Source organism: Corvus brachyrhynchos, unplaced genomic scaffold (assembly GCF_000691975.1).
Source record: "Corvus brachyrhynchos isolate BGI_N302 unplaced genomic scaffold, ASM69197v1 scaffold80, whole genome shotgun sequence".
In the NCBI taxonomy this organism is placed as follows: Eukaryota; Metazoa; Chordata; class Aves; order Passeriformes; family Corvidae; genus Corvus; species Corvus brachyrhynchos.
In genome coordinates this window covers 13,616,736-13,637,944 of record NW_008236769.1, presented here as the reverse complement: position 1 = coordinate 13,637,944, position 21,209 = coordinate 13,616,736, and the positions used below count along the sequence as shown (strand labels likewise).

General features: G+C 38.1%; 1 protein-coding gene across 6 annotated transcripts in view; it reads right to left on the bottom strand.

Annotated features, from left to right (window-relative positions):
- Positions 1-21,209, bottom strand: part of CTBP1 (C-terminal binding protein 1) — a 232,606-nt gene that overhangs the window by 25,095 nt on the left and 186,302 nt on the right. For 2 of the 6 annotated variants that reach the window (XM_017727765.1, XM_017727764.1), the window contains exons 3-5: positions 12,687-12,769; positions 11,099-11,170; positions 1,649-1,793 (exon numbers count right to left, since the gene is read on the bottom strand). In XM_017727765.1, the coding sequence (XP_017583254.1) occupies positions 1,649-1,793; positions 11,099-11,170; positions 12,687-12,769 (300 nt within the window). Of the gene's footprint in view, positions 1-1,648; positions 1,794-11,098; positions 11,171-12,614; positions 12,770-16,160; positions 16,378-17,871; positions 17,957-21,209 lie in introns of those variants that run through there. The other 4 variants (XM_008645106.2, XM_008645105.2, XM_017727767.1 and 1 more) reach the window with 3 other exon arrangements.

Genomic DNA, 21,209 nt, shown 5'->3' with positions numbered 1-21,209 from the left:
AAAGTGCTAATATAAAATAATGCTTAATAGGAAAAACTGGTAACAACCCCATGTGCCAGCTCTATGAAAAATAAGAAGTTACTACAGAAGTTCAGGAATATGCTGGACTCTGTGGCCTAAATCTACATTTCAAAAGCAAATCAAAGCTTTTTATAAAGAGCAGATCACTCTCACATTACCTCCTTAAGATTTGTATTACTTGCACTAGTTCAACAAATGGAAGGCTCTTTGTATCAGTAACATTTCATTCCAACCATTTCACCCCAACTTAATATTAAAATCAGAGATTTTACACTGTAATCTTTCCAGCATTTACTAGCATTTGACTGAGTGGACAATAATACTTTGTGAATTAAGGGATGCACAGACAGCTTGGACATTAACTTTGTAACTCAGTCTAATCACAAGATAGGAACTGAATAATGAGCAATGTGGCCATTTAGCATTTCATATGAATGAGACTCTCAAATTTGCTGTACTCTGGCTTGAAGAATTATGTGACTGCACTTAAGTTATAAACTTTGGTTACAATCCAGCACAGAGACCTGCAGAAGAAACAGCCAGCAAACCTGTGAAGATCTTCCTCTTATCGGGGATTTTCTGCATAAATTGGGCTCCTGACTGGTCAGAGCCTTTGATCTGCACCTACATTCTGGCTTTTGATCTAGGATTTTACCCCAAGCCAATCTCTCCACACACAGAGGTTTTCTGGGGCTCACAACATGTGCCTGACTGTGGCACTAGTTAAAACAGGCAGAACACAGCCTTGCATACTTTCAGCCCAGACCTGTTCTTTATAAAACTTAGCAAGGAGTGGTTAAGGCTCTGCCATCATTACAACAGGTGAATAGTTTACTATCATCAGCTGATAAACAGACCACACTCCAGCTCCTCCACTACATCAGTGAGGTTATTGCTAGGACTAAGCACTGCCACACTGAAATAAAGATTCCAAGATCTTCCCAGAGCATAATGGGAAACATACTTGGTCTCCTCAATCTTGGAAAATAAACGGAAGATTATCTTTACTCCAAGTGATAGGCTGACCTTTAGATTACAGGTAGGACACAGTTTAACCTAAAGTAAGGGGAAGTACAAATCAGATTGCTGCTTTTTTTGCAGTCAAACGTTAAGCACCACCTTTTCAGAGTTCCCATAGCTCAATTTATTCTGAAACAGCAACAACTGATTCTCCTATAAAATCGGTATTTCTATTTTATGGAGTGGTTTAGTACTAAAACTCATGCATCATAAATAAGTCTCAGACAGTTGATAATGATCTCATTTTTTATTCAAACCAAAGTAGTATGCCATGGTGATGGAATTATATTTTTTAATTGGATTACAGCAGTAGCAGTTAAAATATACAACTGGGGTAAAACAGAAAGAAATGAAAAATTATGGCCTTACTCCTTGGGTTTGTATTGAACAGGCGGATTGTCATCCTGCCACAAAGCTGTTAATATCATCACTTAATTAACTAATGCTAGTATCTCCATAATGAGTTTTATACTCTGATGAGAAAATTATACAGCTTACATACGATGCTACTATAAAATACACAGAAAACATTAATACAAAGATTTAGATGTTATCACATTTCTGGAGGCAAGTATAAGATGCAAAACAAAGTCTGTAAGAGCCATACCTAAATCTCCAGCAGATTTGATGTCAATATTATCAAAACCGCTGCCAATTCGGACAATTATTCGAAGTGCTTTGAATTTCTCCAGGTCTTCACGAGTTAAAGTTATGGTGTGATACATCAGTGCACCCACTGCTTCATTTAGTACCTATAAATAAAATGGAAGAAAAAAACCTTATTTTATGTTTGTCTTTCACAGAATCTCAGCTTAATCTCATACACTTATTTTCAAGTATAAAAAGACCATAAAAGCATTAAATACAGATTCAGAGTTTTTTTAAAGGTAATTTCTCCAAGTATCTTCCAGCCTCTTAGTAAGTCTTTTTCCATCTGAAGTCTCCATTCTAACATGATAGGATCAGCTTTGAAAGAACTACATGATCTGTACTTGTGCTCTTAATAAGAGGGAAAACTCTCTTCATTGCACAGGAAATGCTCTGCCATACTGACCCCATGTACAAGTGCCACCGGACTGCATCTGCACATGCAGAAGCAGCCCAACGTGGGAGCAAACACTCCCCACAAACAGTGAATATTTTATGCTTAGGCAGCTGACATTCAGCTTTGAATGGAGTTACAGAGCAGTATCTCTTCACCACACACAGTGGTACAGGCATTCACTGCCCTATTAAACCATTTGATACCTGAATAGAAAACATTCAGTGATCATAAACCCCTTCGACAACAGAGAGTGAAATCGGTCAATTCACACAAGAACAAAAGTGTTTGTCCCTCAGTTTATTGATACTGCAAATAAGCTCTCACCAATGGAAAACTGGATGTCACATAAATTGGTATTAACTGAGATGGCAAACTTGACATTATCCAGGAAAACATAAAGCCTCTGAGAAATAAGAAATTGCATGAAAGCAAAAATGCTGCAGAAAAAACCTCCAAATTTGTAAGAGAACCAAAAAAGCAAAATTAGAAGATAATCAGAAGCCCCTGATAAGCTAAATTACGTTAGAGTGCATCCAACCTACTCAAGAGCACTTAAGAGGAAGGGGTGTGGAGTAGGGAGAGAAAGAAGGGAAGAGGTATGGAGAAGGGAGCCAGACATGCCCAGGAGTTTTACATTCTGCTATCAAACAGTGACACTGCACCCCACACAGCTGATACAAGTTTATTTTTTGGATTTTTTCAGCAGAGAGTATTTTCCTCTTTATATGCAAATTGCACAATTTTACTTCTTCAAAACACTTCCCTGTGCTTGTACCTTCAATGCACTAGCTAATATTCTAATCGTTCTACGAGGCATAAAACATGCACAAATCATTTCAGTAGCTAAGCCAGCTGTAATGACTTCAAGAGATTCCTATGACACACTTCACATAAAAGTTGTGCAGAGGCTCTAAACTTCTTACTCAACTGACTTTTGGGTCTGGTACATGTACAGATTCTGTCATCTGAGTTATTTCTACTCATATGAGCATTTCCTAGTGTACTGCAAGGTCAGTAAAAACAATCAACATACATAATTTTTAAAAAACGATTGCAGCAAAGCATGGTATTGCACACAGAGGATTACAACTGTTGGAACCCAGGATCGGCAGCAATATTTGAAATTAAAATACATTAAGAAAAAATGAAAGAGAAGCACTGAATACTTCACAAAATTATTTATGCTATTTCAACATGTGTTTCTGGACTGAGAACCTCAGTTCTAAGTCAGATAAAGACCAGATTCCTTTGAGCAGAATTTGCATTTACTAGTAAAAACTGAAAAAAAATTACAAATTACACATCCTTCAAGAATGTAGCTACAACGTAATTCAAAGACCAGCTGTAGGCTGTGAACTTATAAAATGATTACACACACACAAAACTCCTTGATTTTAATGGTGCAAAAAAGTCCTTTGGAGATTACATCCATCCAATCAGAAAGACTGCACTCACCAGAGTGTGTGTTACCTTGACCTGTTACACAGGGTTAATAAAAACCCAAAGCAGTTTACTGGGTTTGCTTCTCCAGTGACATTACAGCTGGCATGGACCAAGGCTGAGGCACCCTACACAAGAAACAGTCCCTCTTAGGACCAGGGAGCCCACCTAAAATGCTCTTAGGTTATTTCTGCTCCCACTAGAGGCTGAAATAAAATTGTTCAAGAATCTCCCAGTCTCAGTGTGTGGAAATTTCTTCAAATTCAGTCGCAGCACTTGCTGCTTCAAGGTCAAGTTCTTTATGATATCCTGGTTGTCTCCAACAAGCCACGTCCCCTATTCTGTGTTCTATCACATATATTTTCCCCTGTCCTGCTCTGGATGGCTGTGCTGCAGGAGAAAACATCATCTGTGTAGCTGTCAGATGAGCAAAAATTGAAGAAGCTTAGAAGTTCTGAGGACACACCCCCAAGGCTCTCTGACAACCAGACCCCTCCTCTCCCAGACTGGAAAATGCCAGTGGTGTGTGTATTTTGGGGTGCAGAGCTGCCACTGCTTTAAGGACTGCATCCAACACGGGTTAAAGCACAGCTGAACTGGCTCAGACATTTTTGTTTTAAAATCAGTGATTCACTTTGGGAAGCAAATTTTCATCTCACAGTCATGCATATTTTATTAACTCAGCCAGTCAAGACTGGCATTTGGACTCTTAATAGCACTAGTCTGGATCCATTACACCACATTTTTTGGGCCCATTTAGGTTATGGCTTGGCACTAGGAGGAGACAGAAAACTACTGGAAAGCTTGGGAATGTGTTCAATACAAGGAAAAATATTTCCTAGCTATAGCTTAATGCTTAATGACACTAGCCATTTCCACAGGCAGTTATTTACCCATCGCATGGGATATGGAACAAGCAAATGCAAGTGACAAATCTTTTAGAATTTCTTTTTAGTGACTGAGCCTCTCCTAGGATTATGGGCTAGTTAGCAAGGAAATCCACTGCTAAAAATGTAATACCCTGCAAGTATGTTTTATCACATTAATTTGATAATTTAATTAAATATCAACAACTCCAGAAAATGAAATTATCTTTAGAAAAAAGTAACTGTGCATAGGAGCAATTTACTGATGATTTATCAGAAGTGGTGGATACATTGAAAAAACCAGGAAGAACATGTGTTTCTTCACCATCATTTTCCACAATGAACTTGATGGAATTTTTATCAAATTCAAGAACAATTTTACTACAAAGAGATAAAACTTGTGAGTGAGATAGCAGGCAAGGCAGAAATTCCAGACCAGCCTGAGTAGTGGCAGTCAGACCACCATCACACTGCAACTGTGCTCTCTGGGAATAAAGGATCTGAGGCAAAAGCTGAAACACAGGACATAAGTTGGCTTCCTTCTGTTACCAAATGATTATGTAGCTCACCTGCCTAATTTCTGTGCCTTTGGACTTCCTTCCAGGTGGAGCTACAGCTCACTGTTGAGTCTTTTTCGTTCCCTATTCTGTAAGCTGACAGCTTTTCCAATCACAACAGCTTGGACACATCTTTCTGCTGTTCTTCAGCCTCAAAATGACTACTCTGCTTTCACAACATGCCAGGTCACCAAGGGTCTTAGGGAACAGATGACACAGTAGTAGGAGACATTTTTATTTCCAAGAACTTAACAAATCCTGAGTACTGATTACCAAAGGTCGAAATCTTTCTTAAACATTTTCCCATCTACATTTTTTCCCCCTTCTTTCAGCACTACACTATTTTAGCCATCATGCCAAACATCGCATAGTCACCACTGTGACACACGTCTCATTATGTGGGGAAGAACTCTGACTATCTTGCTTACTTTTACAAAAACACATAAACCTATCACAACATGCTAAGAACTAAACAGCAAGGCCTCCTTTTCTTGAAGCATCTGAAGACACTTCTAGATTTGACTACGAGAGGCTGATCCCAGATGCTCATGGATCAAATCCAGAGTACAGAAACATAACACAGTAGATAAAATGCCGAAGTACTTCAATGCAAAGAAAAACAAATTATAAATTACATGTTGAATATGACAAGGTATCAATCTTAAAAACAAAAATCATCACTAGAAAGTGCTGTATTTCATCTGGTTCTAGAAAGTACAAAGCGTTGCATTTCTTGAAGTTTGATGTGTCATCCCTAAAAAAAAGTATGTTCCAGTGTCACCAACAGACTTGAGATATTTTGCACATTTGGGTGGAACAAATGTACTTTACCAAAACGGAGTAGGCCTTGCCTTATTTAACTTGCAAAAAGCAGCTGCGCGTAGAATTTGTAACCAATAGTCTGTCACACGGGGAAGGCTGCAGAGACTCAGAGCTGTTCTCAAAGCCTCCCTACATCACTGCAAAAGGCCCATGTGAAACCAACACCATTAAAGCTAAAAAGAAAAGCCAGTGTGCTCGAGTGGTATTTAGTAGCTCTCCAAAGCTCTGTTAGATTGTGCTGCTTTTTACAAGTTCTTGCTTCTCTTTACAAGCTCTCAGCTCCCTGTTAGGCTCCTATGATCCATGGTGCTGTCAGTAACCCACCCATTTTATATAAACTTTATTCAGCCAGGATACTCTCTAGTGAGGACCCTAAACATTAATACTTATGTTTATACTGTCCATAAATACAAATATAAATATTTTACACAAACAAACAAAACTTACTTGCAGGGTCCTGAAAACACACTCTCTAAAAGCCTATATATCCACACACTATATAAACTACATCTATATACATGTGACATATATATATATGATAGTGTATTTCTAGTCTTCTAAAAATTAATATTAAAAATATATACATACAAATAGACACACAACTACATAAATAATCTGTATAGTCTATACCAAACTTCCTTTTAAATACTATATTGAAGCCAGTATTTCCAAGTCAGGATTTACTGACTGTTACATGCAATTTTAATGACAGAAATCCATTTGAGAATACAGACTCTGAAAACATTTTTACTAAATAGTAAGTTCCAATGAAAAATCTTAAACAGCAGTTCCATGTGATAGTTTGTCTACTAATAAGGCTGAACTGCATCTATTCATAAGGCTGAATTCAGGTCAAGTCTATCAAACACTACAATGGATTGAACACCTATACCTAAGGATATTATGGAGTCATGGAAGTCCCTGGTGACAATGCATAAACCCAGGTTTTTCTGAAGTCTTTCATGAGGAATCTGATCCAAAGCTCATTCGGTTTCAGTACATTTACAAGGTTTTGGATCAGCTCCGAGGTGACAACTTACTCCCAAACAGACGTTATTGTTTACAACAAGGCTGCTTCCTTTCAACCTATGTTCTTTGAGAATTTAAATCTGATGGAAAACTAAAATGCTTCAACTGCATCATGAATATAAACAGCACTGATGGTGTAAACACAAGCTTTACTGCTAAACAAAGAACTGGAAACTGGAAAAATTATCTCACTTAACCATTGCTGTAACAGGGACAAATCAAAGAGCTGAACAACAGCACCATTCTGAATTTGTTTCTATCAGTTTCAAAACATTTGCTGCTTTTCAGCTCTTCTTTAAAATGGTCTTTGATAAAACTGCCATCACTACAACTGTTTCTACATTTAATTCCTCTGTAAAAGTGTGACTGAAAACTTTCAAGTTCTATTGAACAGGAAGTTCAGCTTTAATTTTTTTTTAACTTAAAACTACAAACATGGAAATGTAGTATCCTTTTGAAAATCATTTTATGTTGTGCTCAGAAAACAGAAGTCAAAGGATCCAACACATTCTACCTCAAGGTTGGGGCACTGGTTTACCTGACAGACTCTGTTCCCACTTCCACCCAAAGACTACTCAGTGCTCTCATCAGTGTTCTGGTGAACTGGGTAAGTGCTTGAAGCTGTAAATCCAGTCAACCACACACTTTTTTCTTCTACTTGATTTGCAACAAGATGTAGGAAAGCACATAAATACAGAAAAAAGAGAATGAAAAAATGTACTCAGCTTCAAATAAACTCTTGATTTCTTTCCAGCCAGTACATTTTGTTTTAAAGACCATTCTTCATCAGTTGTGCTTCCTGTCTTTTCATTTGGGTTTGCAAGAATCACTATTTTCTCTCTGCTTGGTCGAGATGCCTATTACCAGCTCTTGCACAGCATGTTTATATTTATCCCTCTGAATCTACACAGCACTTCCATGTTACAGAACATAGGGCAAAGGTCAGGTAGCCCAAAAAGCAAAGAACATGAACTCAAAAAAATCTCAGGCAACATAAAGACCTCAAGGGTGTGCTTGAGTCTGTCATGTCTTCAAAGGTACAGAAGTGGAAAAGAGCAGCAATACTGCAGGAATCAGAGTGCTCGGTAGGCTGCCAAGGAGCCAGGAAAAGCAGCAAACTGTGAACGGCACTGAGACGAAGAGGGATTGGGAAAAAGAGGTGAACAGACAACAGAGCATGAGCCAGTGAAAAAAGAAAGTTGACCCTGGAAGGAGGATGGAAGCAAGCTAAGTGTTTTTAAATAATTTTTTTGGATGAACAACTCTATTTTTTGGCAGAACAAACCAAAACACTGTGTACACCTGAAAGCAGTCTAAGATAGTTACTGACAGAACTTATTTACACATCATTAATTGTAAAATAATAGCCAATTTAAGCACAGTGAGCAACTTTTATAGACAGTAATGCAATCTCTCATAAGAAAGAAATTTAAACACTGAAATCTTAAAATATTTTACCCTAAGTGACAGAAGTTTTCAGATAGGATGCAGTGAACCGAACTCCCAGTTATGCCATGATAAGAGTTTGACAAACGTAATGCTCAACTTCACAACATCTACAATAAAACAGAACTTAGGGGTTAAGGGATAAACACATCTATTGCAGCCTTGCAGACTGGCTTGAAAATAAACTGCTTTTTCTAGGGAGAATGGGAAATAAAGAGACAAACCAAAAACTAGCAGAATCTCACACACGAGTAATTTCTGAGGAAGTGTAGTAAGTGTCCTCTAACCACAAAGTTATTTCAAAACCTTGGGTCACTCTCAGTAAATGTCAGTATTCACTTAAGCACTAGCAGCCGCATTTTTCTGAAGGAAGGAAATGTTATCTTCACCATCCAAGTTGCCTTCCAGAACAGTGGAACAGGGAACGAATGCTTTGCTGAGATGAAGCAGAGTTCTACTACATGTTATTATTTATTTGCAACATTACAACTTGTTACTTATTTTCCACACTTTAATCTCCTCAGCCATAAGAAGTGATTGACAAATGAACTCTTGGCAGAAGGGAACTGCTACAGAACTGCAACTCAGGCATTAACCAGTTTGGAGAAAACTTCCTTTAACGAGCACACACAGTGAAGTATCCTGATTTTCACCCTGCACACAAATGGCATTCAAATCATCACTTCTTTTCCTCCTTTCTGTATGTGTTAAAATCTCTGGCTGCTTGCTCTTCTATGAAAACCTACATAGCTTGTGCTTTGCTATTTCACAAGCTACGATAAATTCCGCTTTCCACTCTATTTCCTTTAAATACTAAAAAGACAATATTTTAAACCACAGTCTTGTCCCTGAAACTCTCACGACCAGCAGAAATTCCTTCTTCAGGTTCCAGAATGTTAATTCCTCAAACTCTGACTCCTCAAACCCCTGTGATCAAGGCTCCACAACTGTGCAAGCTGAGTTAATATAGGTTCCTACTTTCCTAAACATCTTTCTGAGTCTTTCACTCCTTTCCTCCCCATCTGATTCTTGGTTCATGTCTTCCCCCCCCAGTTCATCTACAGTCACCCATCTAAGAGGATCAAACAATGTCAATCACCTTTCAAATCCCATCCTGAACTTCCCAGCCTCTGGCTTGCTCCCGGCAACTTCACACTAAGTGCATCTGTATCTGCTAGCCTGTTAATTCAGTGGCTCTTCTTAGTATCTATTATCAAAATCTAGATCTCAATTAACAGGACACCATCATTTAGTATGGCCACAAATGTGCATTCATAAACACATGAACATTTCAGATACTCCTTTAAATATGCAACTCTTGATTTTAAAACCTTTTGTGAAAACAATTTCGTATTTAGCAAAGCAACATTGTATCTAAAATACAGATATTCCTCTACTCTAAAGATAGGTGAAAAATAGTCATTTTTCATGGCAGATGAAACAGTGAACACTTTTCACACAGAAGTGAACAGTGCTCAACACTTCATAAATCTGCTCTCTCAGTCAGTGTTAAAGGAATACAACAGGATAATGAATTTAGGTTTGTGATTTTTGTTGCCAAAATTTACTACCTTGCAGACCCAAACATTTTGGGATTGCCTCATCCTTTAGAAAAGTGAAAATCTGTATTACGGTGTTGTACTGATAGCTAGTGAAAATCTATTTTCCTGATGTATTACTGAGATCATTAAGAATTAATTATTGTTGTATAATAAAAAGCAAAGTATGCAACCTTTAGTATACTCCCCTCAAGACAGCATTGTTGTGAAGATCAGCAACAGATTACCTACGTCACTCATCAGTTATTCAATTACTTTTCCAAACCTGCAATTTGAGAGACACACACTCAGTCTCAGGATCTGAAAAGTTCATTTATTACACACCACTGATAACTGAAAATACCCATTTTTTTTATGCAAGGCATTAATGGCACACAGGAATTCCCCAGTCTTGATGCACCAGAAGTAAATTATGCTGATTTTACTAAGCAAATCATAAAACTATACAGGTGGTGCAGTAGCCAACGCTATAGTGTTCACCCAAAGAGCAGCCTGCTCTCATCTACTAATAAAAGTAGAACAGCATTTATATTACTTATTCTCCATGTGTCATTTAGTCCTTGTAAATGGAATCCATTTAACTTCTAACGGTGCTGTGAGATAGGAAAACAAAACAGTAAAATAGAAGCAACTTCTCAACATGATTGAAAAGAAATATACAGAAACAGGCATTCTATCCCATTTTAATTTTTGATATATAATAAAAGGGAACTGAGAAAAAAAGCTTGGGTTTTCTCTAGATTAAAAAAAACATGTATTGTCTTTGAACCTTATAAATTAAGCTTTATTTTATTTAAAACCCTCAACAAACACTACCTCTGCAGATCCGTTATGAATGAAGACTGAGAAGTTTTCAATTCCTTGCACGTGTTCTCAAGTTAGGTTGACATTCACTACATTTTCCACGTAAATTTTGGGTTAGCATTTGTTTTGAAACTCTTCTGCAGTAATAATTCTCAGTGCACAAGGCTGCCTAACCCAATCTGCACAATTCCTTGGCTAAACAAAGAAATCAGAAAGTTCCCCACGCAGAAAATCCCATACTGAGATTTGTCTTTCCAGGCAAAGGCTGCTGAGCAACAGAAATGTTTCCAAGGAGCATTTCTAGGTCTCTCCATGAATCTGACTCAGCAGGTAAGCAGAGGGACAACATCCAGCCAAGAATAATACACTACACAAAAGCACAGCTCACCACGTACATTTTAACAACGTCACAACTGACACAACACTGGTCCGAATCATTACAGTATTTGCATTTCCTAAAACACCTCAATTGTACCTGTTAAATATTACCTTTTCATGAATTTCTTGTGTAGACTGAGCATCACAAAATGCCACTGTGGCTACATCCTTCAAAATAGGCATTTCTACTGTCATTTTTCATGGCAGATGAAACAGTGAACACTTTTCACACAGAAGTGAACAGTGCTCAACACTTCATAAATCTGCTCTCTCAGTCAGTGTTAAAGGAATACAACAGGATAATGAATTTAGGTTTGTGATTTTTGTTGCCAAAATTTACTACCTTGCAGACCCAAACATTTTGGGATTGCCTCATCCTTTAGAAAAGTGAAAATCTGTATTACGGTGTTGTACTGATAGCTAGTGAAAATCTATTTTCCTGATGTATTACTGAGATCATTAAGAATTAATTATTGTTGTATAATAAAAAGCAAAGTATGCAACCTTTAGTATACTCCCCTCAAGACAGCATTGTTGTGAAGATCAGCAACAGATTACCTACGTCACTCATCAGTTATTCAATTACTTTTCCAAACCTGCAATTTGAGAGACACACACTCAGTCTCAGGATCTGAAAAGTTCATTTATTACACACCACTGATAACTGAAAATACCCATTTTTTTTATGCAAGGCATTAATGGCACACAGGAATTCCCCAGTCTTGATGCACCAGAAGTAAATTATGCTGATTTTACTAAGCAAATCATAAAACTATACAGGTGGTGCAGTAGCCAACGCTATAGTGTTCACCCAAAGAGCAGCCTGCTCTCATCTACTAATAAAAGTAGAACAGCATTTATATTACTTATTCTCCATGTGTCATTTAGTCCTTGTAAATGGAATCCATTTAACTTCTAACGGTGCTGTGAGATAGGAAAACAAAACAGTAAAATAGAAGCAACTTCTCAACATGATTGAAAAGAAATATACAGAAACAGGCATTCTATCCCATTTTAATTTTTGATATATAATAAAAGGGAACTGAGAAAAAAAGCTTGGGTTTTCTCTAGATTAAAAAAAACATGTATTGTCTTTGAACCTTATAAATTAAGCTTTATTTTATTTAAAACCCTCAACAAACACTACCTCTGCAGATCCGTTATGAATGAAGACTGAGAAGTTTTCAATTCCTTGCACGTGTTCTCAAGTTAGGTTGACATTCACTACATTTTCCACGTAAATTTTGGGTTAGCATTTGTTTTGAAACTCTTCTGCAGTAATAATTCTCAGTGCACAAGGCTGCCTAACCCAATCTGCACAATTCCTTGGCTAAACAAAGAAATCAGAAAGTTCCCCACGCAGAAAATCCCATACTGAGATTTGTCTTTCCAGGCAAAGGCTGCTGAGCAACAGAAATGTTTCCAAGGAGCATTTCTAGGTCTCTCCATGAATCTGACTCAGCAGGTATGCAGAGGGACAACATCCAGCCAAGAATAATACACTACACAAAAGCACAGCTCACCACGTACATTTTAACAACAATGTCACAACTGACACAACACTGGTCCGAATCATTACAGTATTTGCATTTCCTAAAACACCTCAATTGTACCTGTTAAATATTACCTTTTCATGAATTTCTTGTGTAGACTGAGCATCACAAAATGCCACTGTGGCTACATCCTTCAAAATAGGCATTTCTACTGTACAATCCCTGCCATCCAGCAACGCTACCAAAGGGCGCGGGTGCATGGGCCCATTCATGATCGGAGGTCGAATGCCTACAAAGAAACAGAGAAGACTTGTTATTCAGGCCATGCAAATGTGATTAAAAATAGGTTATAGCTAGTCTTGTTTATTCTGATGGCAGAAAAAGATTTCAAGGACTGAAGCTAATAAAACAGGAACAAGTTTACACTCAGCTGTCAAACGAACACAGAAGACCTTAGAAAACATTCCATGGAGGTTCAGAAGGCTGAATTATGAAAGATGGATAAAACCACTAAGGGAGTAGTATACTTGTTTTTTAAAGATACATCCTTGCTGCACTAGTAAGAAGTGTCTGTGCAACCTTATCCAGCCCTTAGGTTTTGACTGGATTCCACACCTTTGTGAGCTCTAGACAGAGTGAGAAATCTCTTGTCCAGGCTTGCAATAAGAGTGTAGCTTATGGAATATCATAAGCAACTCAGTAAGGATTTGAGTATTCAATTTACATATATAATGATGATTTTGCTGAGACTAAAATTTAACTTAAAAAAAGCCTACAACAGCAAAATTTTGCATTTACTGAGGATCCAGTGTCCAAGTTAACAGGCAAATTGCTGATCTATGTAGGTCTGCTTAGATTTAGAAAGTTTCATAAACAGTTCTATATAGCTTAGTCAAACACATCATACTTAATCCATCACTGAAAACTCTTATAAAACATGAAAAAAATGTCCCTCCCTAAATCAACACCACACTCTGAACACTGGAGTGACAAAGAAATTCTCGTCAAATATCTGGGAGAAGGAGTATCAGTCCAAACTGAAAACTTCATTTACATCCTCTTTACAGAGTCTGGAAATGAAAAGTAATCCTTAAGATATTTAGAGAGCATCTTTTGAACAATACAGATGCTATAAATACACAGAAGTACTCGAGGCAATAATATTAAACCATTACATTTACAAAAAGTAGTTAAGCAGGAGTGGAAAAAAGGGACTTCCTGAGGAGATAATGAAAAGCAAAATGAAGAGTAAAGTACATGATCTTTTTTCCTCTTTCAAAATAAGTTTTAAGCACTGAAAAGTGAATCAGGCTAGATATTTCTAGTATACAGATTTCAACACATATTTTTGTTTCAGTGTGAATTTTAAAACATTGCTTATTTGCTTGATAATCCAAGTCAGTCCAACATTAATGCAAAAGACTGAGGTGCTCCAGTTAAATTCTACAAGCAATCCCTGCATCTTAAGCCCCAGCCTGTGCCAGAAAGTAAGTCCTGAAAGACTGGTATCTGCATTTTAAGTGGATAGAATACCAGTAGAATCCCAGCTGTACAAGGTATCTGGTGAAGAAAACCAGCTGCTGGGAAGAGAGATTTTCACAACTCAACAGAAGCAGCATATAACTTCTCCCCTGGGACCCGGCTCTGGTCCTGGGGCTGAAAGACAGCTCCAGAGACTGCTGCCCTCACAGTTCCTCTCAATGGCCGAGCCCAAACCCAAAAATTATGTGTCCACTCCTAACCAACTGTTCTGGTTTGGTCAAATTTAGACCCCAAGACACCAACTCAGGATAGCCCAGTCCCACTGCAATCTGGCATTTAAATTCTCTATCTATTCAAACAGGTTTTATACCTAGAGACAACAGAACAAGAGTCACTACATTTGGTTCTTCTCTGTTCTACTTCCAGCATCTCCCAACATCTGATGATGCCAATGGACTCACTCTGCAGTACTCTCACCATAACAGAGAGGCATTCAGATGGGAAAAGTACCCACCAGCTAAGTTTTCCATGGAAATTATCCTCTGTTGTAAAAACACCCAGTCCTAACCTCTACTATGATAGATAAGCTTAGAAATGCTTCTGCTACATGTTACTTCAAAAATATCCAGCCACCAAAACTAAATGGGAGACTTTAAAACGTAATTTTTGAAAACAGTGCATGTTGAACTTTACTGTTCATACTTGCTTGAACCAGAAATGGCCACATCACCCTCATACAGACATATTTAGTAAATAAATAACATACTAGTAATGTGGTACAGGACACAAACACATAAAAATACTTAGTTACTCAGGGAACAATTCTATGCTTTAAAGGGAATTTAATTATAAAACTCCACATTAAATTTACTTAAAAACATCCTAGGATAAAGCATGCTATAGACTTGTTCACATTTCTTTAAAAACAGTATATATAATAGCATTAATAAAATGCAATTATGTCTAGAAACAAATGAAAAAAATGACATTGCAAGACCTATTCATTTTCCTTAGAGTAACTGCGCTCACTTGACAACTGAAATGTTATGGTCATGGTCTTGTCAGTACAGCAAAGCCAGAACTTCAACAAAAAGTTTGAATGCTAGCTAAAATAAAATTTTAAAAAACCCAGAACTTTGATACTGAAGTTGTTGCAGATGAATGAGGAAAAATACGGCACAGGTGATTCCCTTAGAGCTACAACTAAAGCACCTCTGTCAACAGTAGGAAACATGGTCCAAACTGAAAAACGAAGATGAGATTAAAAACTCTCACTTCTAAGAAACACTTTTCTGACTAGAGCTATCAGAAAATCATTAAAAATAACAGCACTAAACAGAGCCCTTTAAGATAATGATTTCTCTTAAATACACAAAAGCGTGGTCTGGTTTTCCCCTCTCGCCAGTATATTTCAACCAAGTTACGTGTGTAACATTGGTACTAAGGGGAATGCCAGACCAAGCCCCAAAGCATAGGAACAGAAGTCAAAAAACAACCAGAAGGACAAACCCTCCCTGAGAGAATCTAAGGCTTTAAGAATCCCCAGAACTCAAATACATCTAGTGACCTTGACCACAAAAACCCTACAAACCTTTGCTTGCCAAAATCCTTTCTGAACTTCAGCACAGACTTCCTGTTGCACCATCTTTTTGCCTAAATATCCTGCCACTGAATCACAGGCAGTAACTCCCCACTTAAGTTAACTTACAGGAACTTCATCACAGTGGTAGCCACTATTTAAAGGTCACATTTGGGAAGACATGGCTTCACTGTGAATCAGAACCTTTTGAACAAAAAGCTTCCTCTTTCACCATTTAGATACGTTCTGCCCATTTTTTATCTAGAAATGTCATACTGCACCAGGCCTTTGGCTTTGCAGCAAACCCTCTGAGAGGCAGCAGAAACCAATGTGTATTTAAGAGCAGTGTTTTCCATGCCTGCATTTACAGTGAATCATGCAACTCTGCGCCAGAGAGAAGTAACTGTGAAACGGTCAGAAGTGACATTCAACACGACAAACGTGAAACTAATTTAAAAATATAATTTCACTTAGTTGGCTTGTTTAAGTATACGGTATAGCATTTCACGTAACACAGATAATAAAAATTATACCATCCACCCCCACACCCTATAATCTTTGTTACGGGAAAACAATCTCAGTTTATCCTAACTCAAGACTTTCAGGAACCCCTACCAACCTGACATTTCTTAATCTGAGCTTGATTTCCAGGGTCATGAATTCGATTTCTCAATGCTTTACAATCTTCAGTATTCTGAGGCAAAATAGCAGCCTGTCATTCCATCCTCATTTCCATGTCTTTAATTTTTCTTGCAGCCTCATGTAATCTTGAACCAAAGCTTTTAAACTTCTTATCCACTGCAACCTCTGTAGCCTGGATGGTGTTCAAATTTTTACTAAAAATTAAACACAAACAATACATTAAAACAACGTTAAGGGTCTGACTCGTGCTCACAGAAGGCAGGAAACTCAAAAGTTAAAGCTTCTCACTGCATCTGTACCCTTCCCCCTATGGCTGCTGGCTTTCCACCACACCTGCTGTGCTGCCACTGGCCATTAATATTCCAGGGAAACCAGCAGAGTGTTAACACACACACACGGCACCTTGCTCAGGACAGCAGGTGTATTGTAAATACACCTACCTGGAACAGTCGGCACCACTCACATGGGCAAGGCTTTGCCTGGGTGAGCAGGGATCCAGGGACAGTGTGTGATCTCCAAAATCTCCGTGCTGGAGGGCCAAGTGCTCCAGTGGGTACCAGAGATGGAGTGAGAAGCCTTAACTCTGAACTTTATGGTTTTGCTGGGTGTAAGTCAGGCCCTTAAGGTTATCTAAATGTATTTAAGAAAAAACCCAATGCTTTTCCAACAGTTTTAATCCAGCTGTTAGTCTGGGGTTTCTGCCCTGCCCCCATGTGGAAATAATCTGGTGGGGAAGCTCTTATCCCAGTAACAGCTACTGTGCCAGTGGCTGCTGGAATTTTTTCTAAATTAATACCAGGTATAAGGTGCAGAGACAGACAGAGCAGCTGTCCATAAGCAGCAGCTATTCACCATGTGGCTCACAGCACAGTGCCTCTGCACAGCTGCAGTCTGGATTAGCTCTCCTGGAAAAAAACCTATCAAAACCTTATTTTAGTCCAGCTCTTATGGAAATAAACTTGGGAATTGAAAAACCAGTTTTCAGCTGCAGAACCCGAGAGGCCAGCCCTGTGCACAGTTGACTGTGGGTCCCACAAACAAGGGATTAATGAACTCATCATCCAGCTTTGCAACCAAAACAGGAGTGGAAAGGCTGTGAATTATTTTACCTTCACACCTTTGACAGCATGGGGACTTAAAAGTGACCAGACCAACCCTAGCACAAGATGTATTTTTTTTAACAGGGAAAAAGCTATCTAAGCAGGGCAGTGTCCTTGTCCCTCCCAAATCCAACCTGCATCTCCTGCCCCTTTGCTCCTGAAACAAAGGTGTATTGTTTGTGTTACACTCCAAGGAGGAAGAGTTGAGGCCAATGCCATTAGGCATACTCAGGACTGGAGGGTAAGAAAGCTCTCCCTGACATAATAATGTATTATTATAATAATTTATAATAATAAAATGTATTTTAAACTTTTTGTAAAACAACCTTTTATAGTACAAACTGACAGTAATTGAAGCAATCACTTTGCCCAAATAACAGAAATCTCAAATAGGCTGCCACGGTTTGCTGACACTGGAAAATGTACTAAAATGCAACAAGGAAAGCTATCAAGATTAATGATCAACAACGTAATTTTCACATTTTTCTGCTGCTGATTAACATACCATTATCAGGAGTGTCTCATAAAAGGTATACATGTTAAAAGTAAAGGACACTGTCAGGTTTGTAGGCCCAAAACTTGACCTACCTTTCATTTTCTTAAATCTGTTTGCAAAGTCCATGTAATTCTTTAAATGTGTTTTTCTTTTTTCAAAATAAATGCTTCAATTCTTTTTTCTGAAAAATACATCAATGCCAAAAAGCACAACACTTATCAGTAACCCTATAATCACAAACCAACAGGCACATGAAATGGAGGAGAGCAGCCTGGCAAGAGGATTTTCCCATCACTGGGGATTCTCACAAGTGCAAAGATTAAATAAGAAAGAAAAATCCCTTGACAATGTCCTTTCAAAGAATTTGTTGTAAATAACTGCTTTTATACACTGTAAAACATCAAAGTGATTTACTTTTCTAACAAAATGCAAACTACTGAAAAATCTCATCAATATATACAAAAACAAGACCTGAAAATGACAGGTTGGACATTCACCTGATTTATAGTCTTGCACATGTAACATGAGACTAACCCCTTTGGCATTTACCTTTACTTTATATTCTTACCTAGGTGTAAATTCAGTGAGAGCTGTCACTTATTTACCATAAACCCTCAAAAAAATTTGCATTATTTTCAAAAATAAATGCTAATATTAATTCAAGGAAAGAACGAGTTGTCAAAACAAACAAAAAATATTCTCCTCATAACACTAACACAGAAGCTGTTATGAATTAGATTTGCCAATATGCACTATTAAAATTCCTAGAAACCCCATAGTTCAAAAACGTATTTTAAGGTTACGGACCTATCATGCATTTTTACATTTTGGGCTGTTTTGGTAGACTCATTGTTTTGTGCACCATGAACTCAAGTGACAATGAGATTCAAGGCAGAGTAGAACTCTAAGGGCAGTCAATTAGAAACAAAGTTTAAAATACAACTCAGGTACAAGGATCAGTAAAATGGATGCACGGAAAAAAAAGAGCATTTATCATCCTTCAGTATTTTGACATTCAGCATATTTAGATGCTGAATATGCAACACAAAAATCTCATGATTCCACCAGAATCTGAGCCAACACTTTTTGCTGCTGGCTTCAAGATGAGCAGGATGCAATTTCCCATGATTTGGGATGCGGGATTGGAAGGAGGCACAGGGGAGAATACTTTTAAATAAAGAACACCAAAGGGACAAAAAAGTGACAGCCACCCTCAGAAGACTGAATTACTTAGCAGATTAAATTTAATTTCCTCCTTTTCTCATCTCATTTAATGCTTCTAACTATATTTCCTAAGATTTTAGGAACCTGCTGCAAGGCTTATTAAAATTTATAGGAACAATCCCAAACTGATTTTTAAAGAAACAAGCTCTGGACTTCACAGTAAACATGCAAAAGCCAACAGAGCATAAGCTGTACTTAAAGCACGCGTGCAGCCCCTATAGAAGTCCCCAGGGCTCAGAGGTTAACGCTGAGCACAGTGGGACTTTACTGGAGGCACATAGTGGCTGAATACTGCTGATATCTAAGCTTTTTATTTACCTGAACTCAGTAAAAACAAGTCATCTTCCTTATTTCTTTTTAATTTTCAAGAGATCAAGAAAAATACAAGTGGTTTCCTGTGCTGTGTTGACCCACTGATGTGCAGAGCAGTCACACCCAGCTGTATCCTCCTGCTAATTGCGCAGGTTGAAATGCACCCAGAGCTCTGCAGGACACTCACGGCTCATTCCCTGACACAAAACACAAACCCAAGACCACTACTGTGTAATTATCACCCCGGTCCACGGGCCTTCATGTACGTAAGATTTCTGCACACATCACATCATTATTTCACTACCTGTGAGAAATGAGCCTGGGCACCCAAGCAATTACTACAGCAGTCAACACAATGGCCTCAGCACAAAGGATTTGACACAACTCTCTTGCCTGATTTTCCCTTTTGGTACAACCAAAACAAAATAAGCCAATGACTTCTGTTCAGAAAATTCTGCATTTCCCTGCTGTTACCAGACACCGAATCACGATTCCTCATTACTTTTACACACACACAGAGCAAGTAAACTTGCCATTCTCAGGACCTTATTCTGACAGCCAAAAGGATATGAGGTTTAACTGTGTTTTTTATGTTTTTTAATAGTGATCCCTAACCAGTCTTTTTTTTTTTTTTTTAAATCTAGTAATTTTGCTCTTATTTGTCTAACATCTGTCAGCATGCACACAAAATCCTAAGTGCCTGTCAGAGTACAAAAAAAACAAACATCCCACAAGGCACATCTTGAAAGCCTTTGATCAGAAATAAAGTTCTGTTGAGGAAAAACAAAATAATCTGGCAACATTTTCTATTGGTACATATGTACTTCAAACATCAATATGAAGACTGGAAGTATTTAATATGTCATAAAATTACTCAAATTACATATTTGGAGCATGCTGTAAAGATATGCCTAATCTTAACTAAAATAAGACTGAAAACAGTATGAATCACACCTATTTAATGTAAAATAAACAAGCAGTAACAGCATCATGCACTATGGTAAAATGTTTTAATTTTCCATCACCATTTAAAAAGCAAAACAAGTTATAATATTCAGTAACAACTGTATCAAGTACCAAACCCAGAAAGTCTAAGTAGCTGCAATAAAACAAACTTAAAAACTGATGTTGCAGCAGTGTTGTTTTCAAGTAACAGATACACGAAAGCAAACTCCAGAGAAAGGCAAAACATTCTAAAGGACTGAGCTCTCCTTGGATGTGCAACAACTCAGTGCCTGTGCACAGTGAGTATTTACCTGTTTCAAATACTTTTAGCTTTATTAAGTAACAAGTGAAGAAAGGGGGGATAAATAAATGGGCAACAGTGGAGCTGTCCTAGTTGAGTTCACTCCCATCAATCCCAGCTTCTGAGAAATTCCGGCTAAGGCTGCCAACTGCTGTCAGTTATTCCACAGGTTTTACAGTGAGGATGGAATGCCCCTGCCCATACACGCTGTGGCAAAAGCCACAAAAAACTACTTGGTCACTTACAGGAATCACTGCAGTAAACCTGGGGACAGGACCTACAAATTAAGAACCAACGAACTTGAGAATTATGACTTTCAGCAACCACGTCTACCCGCAACTATGGACATCAATCTCCCAGTTACTGATGGGGCAGCTTCTCCAAAATACAGAGCTGAAGGCATGAATCAAGCCTGTATTACAGATGTTCCCACAATGCACCATATGCTGGGTGTGTATCAGAATATACCTATGCTTTCCTCTTCCCCCAGGACAGTGACCATGAAGCTGGCTGATTATGGCATCTGGGGGCTAACCCACCCTAACAAGCTCCCAAATCCAAGTGTAAAATACAACTGAGCTTGTATTTCAGACCATAAACTTTATTGGTGGGTGGGTGTGACTTTAAAAAAAAAAGGCAGAAAAATCC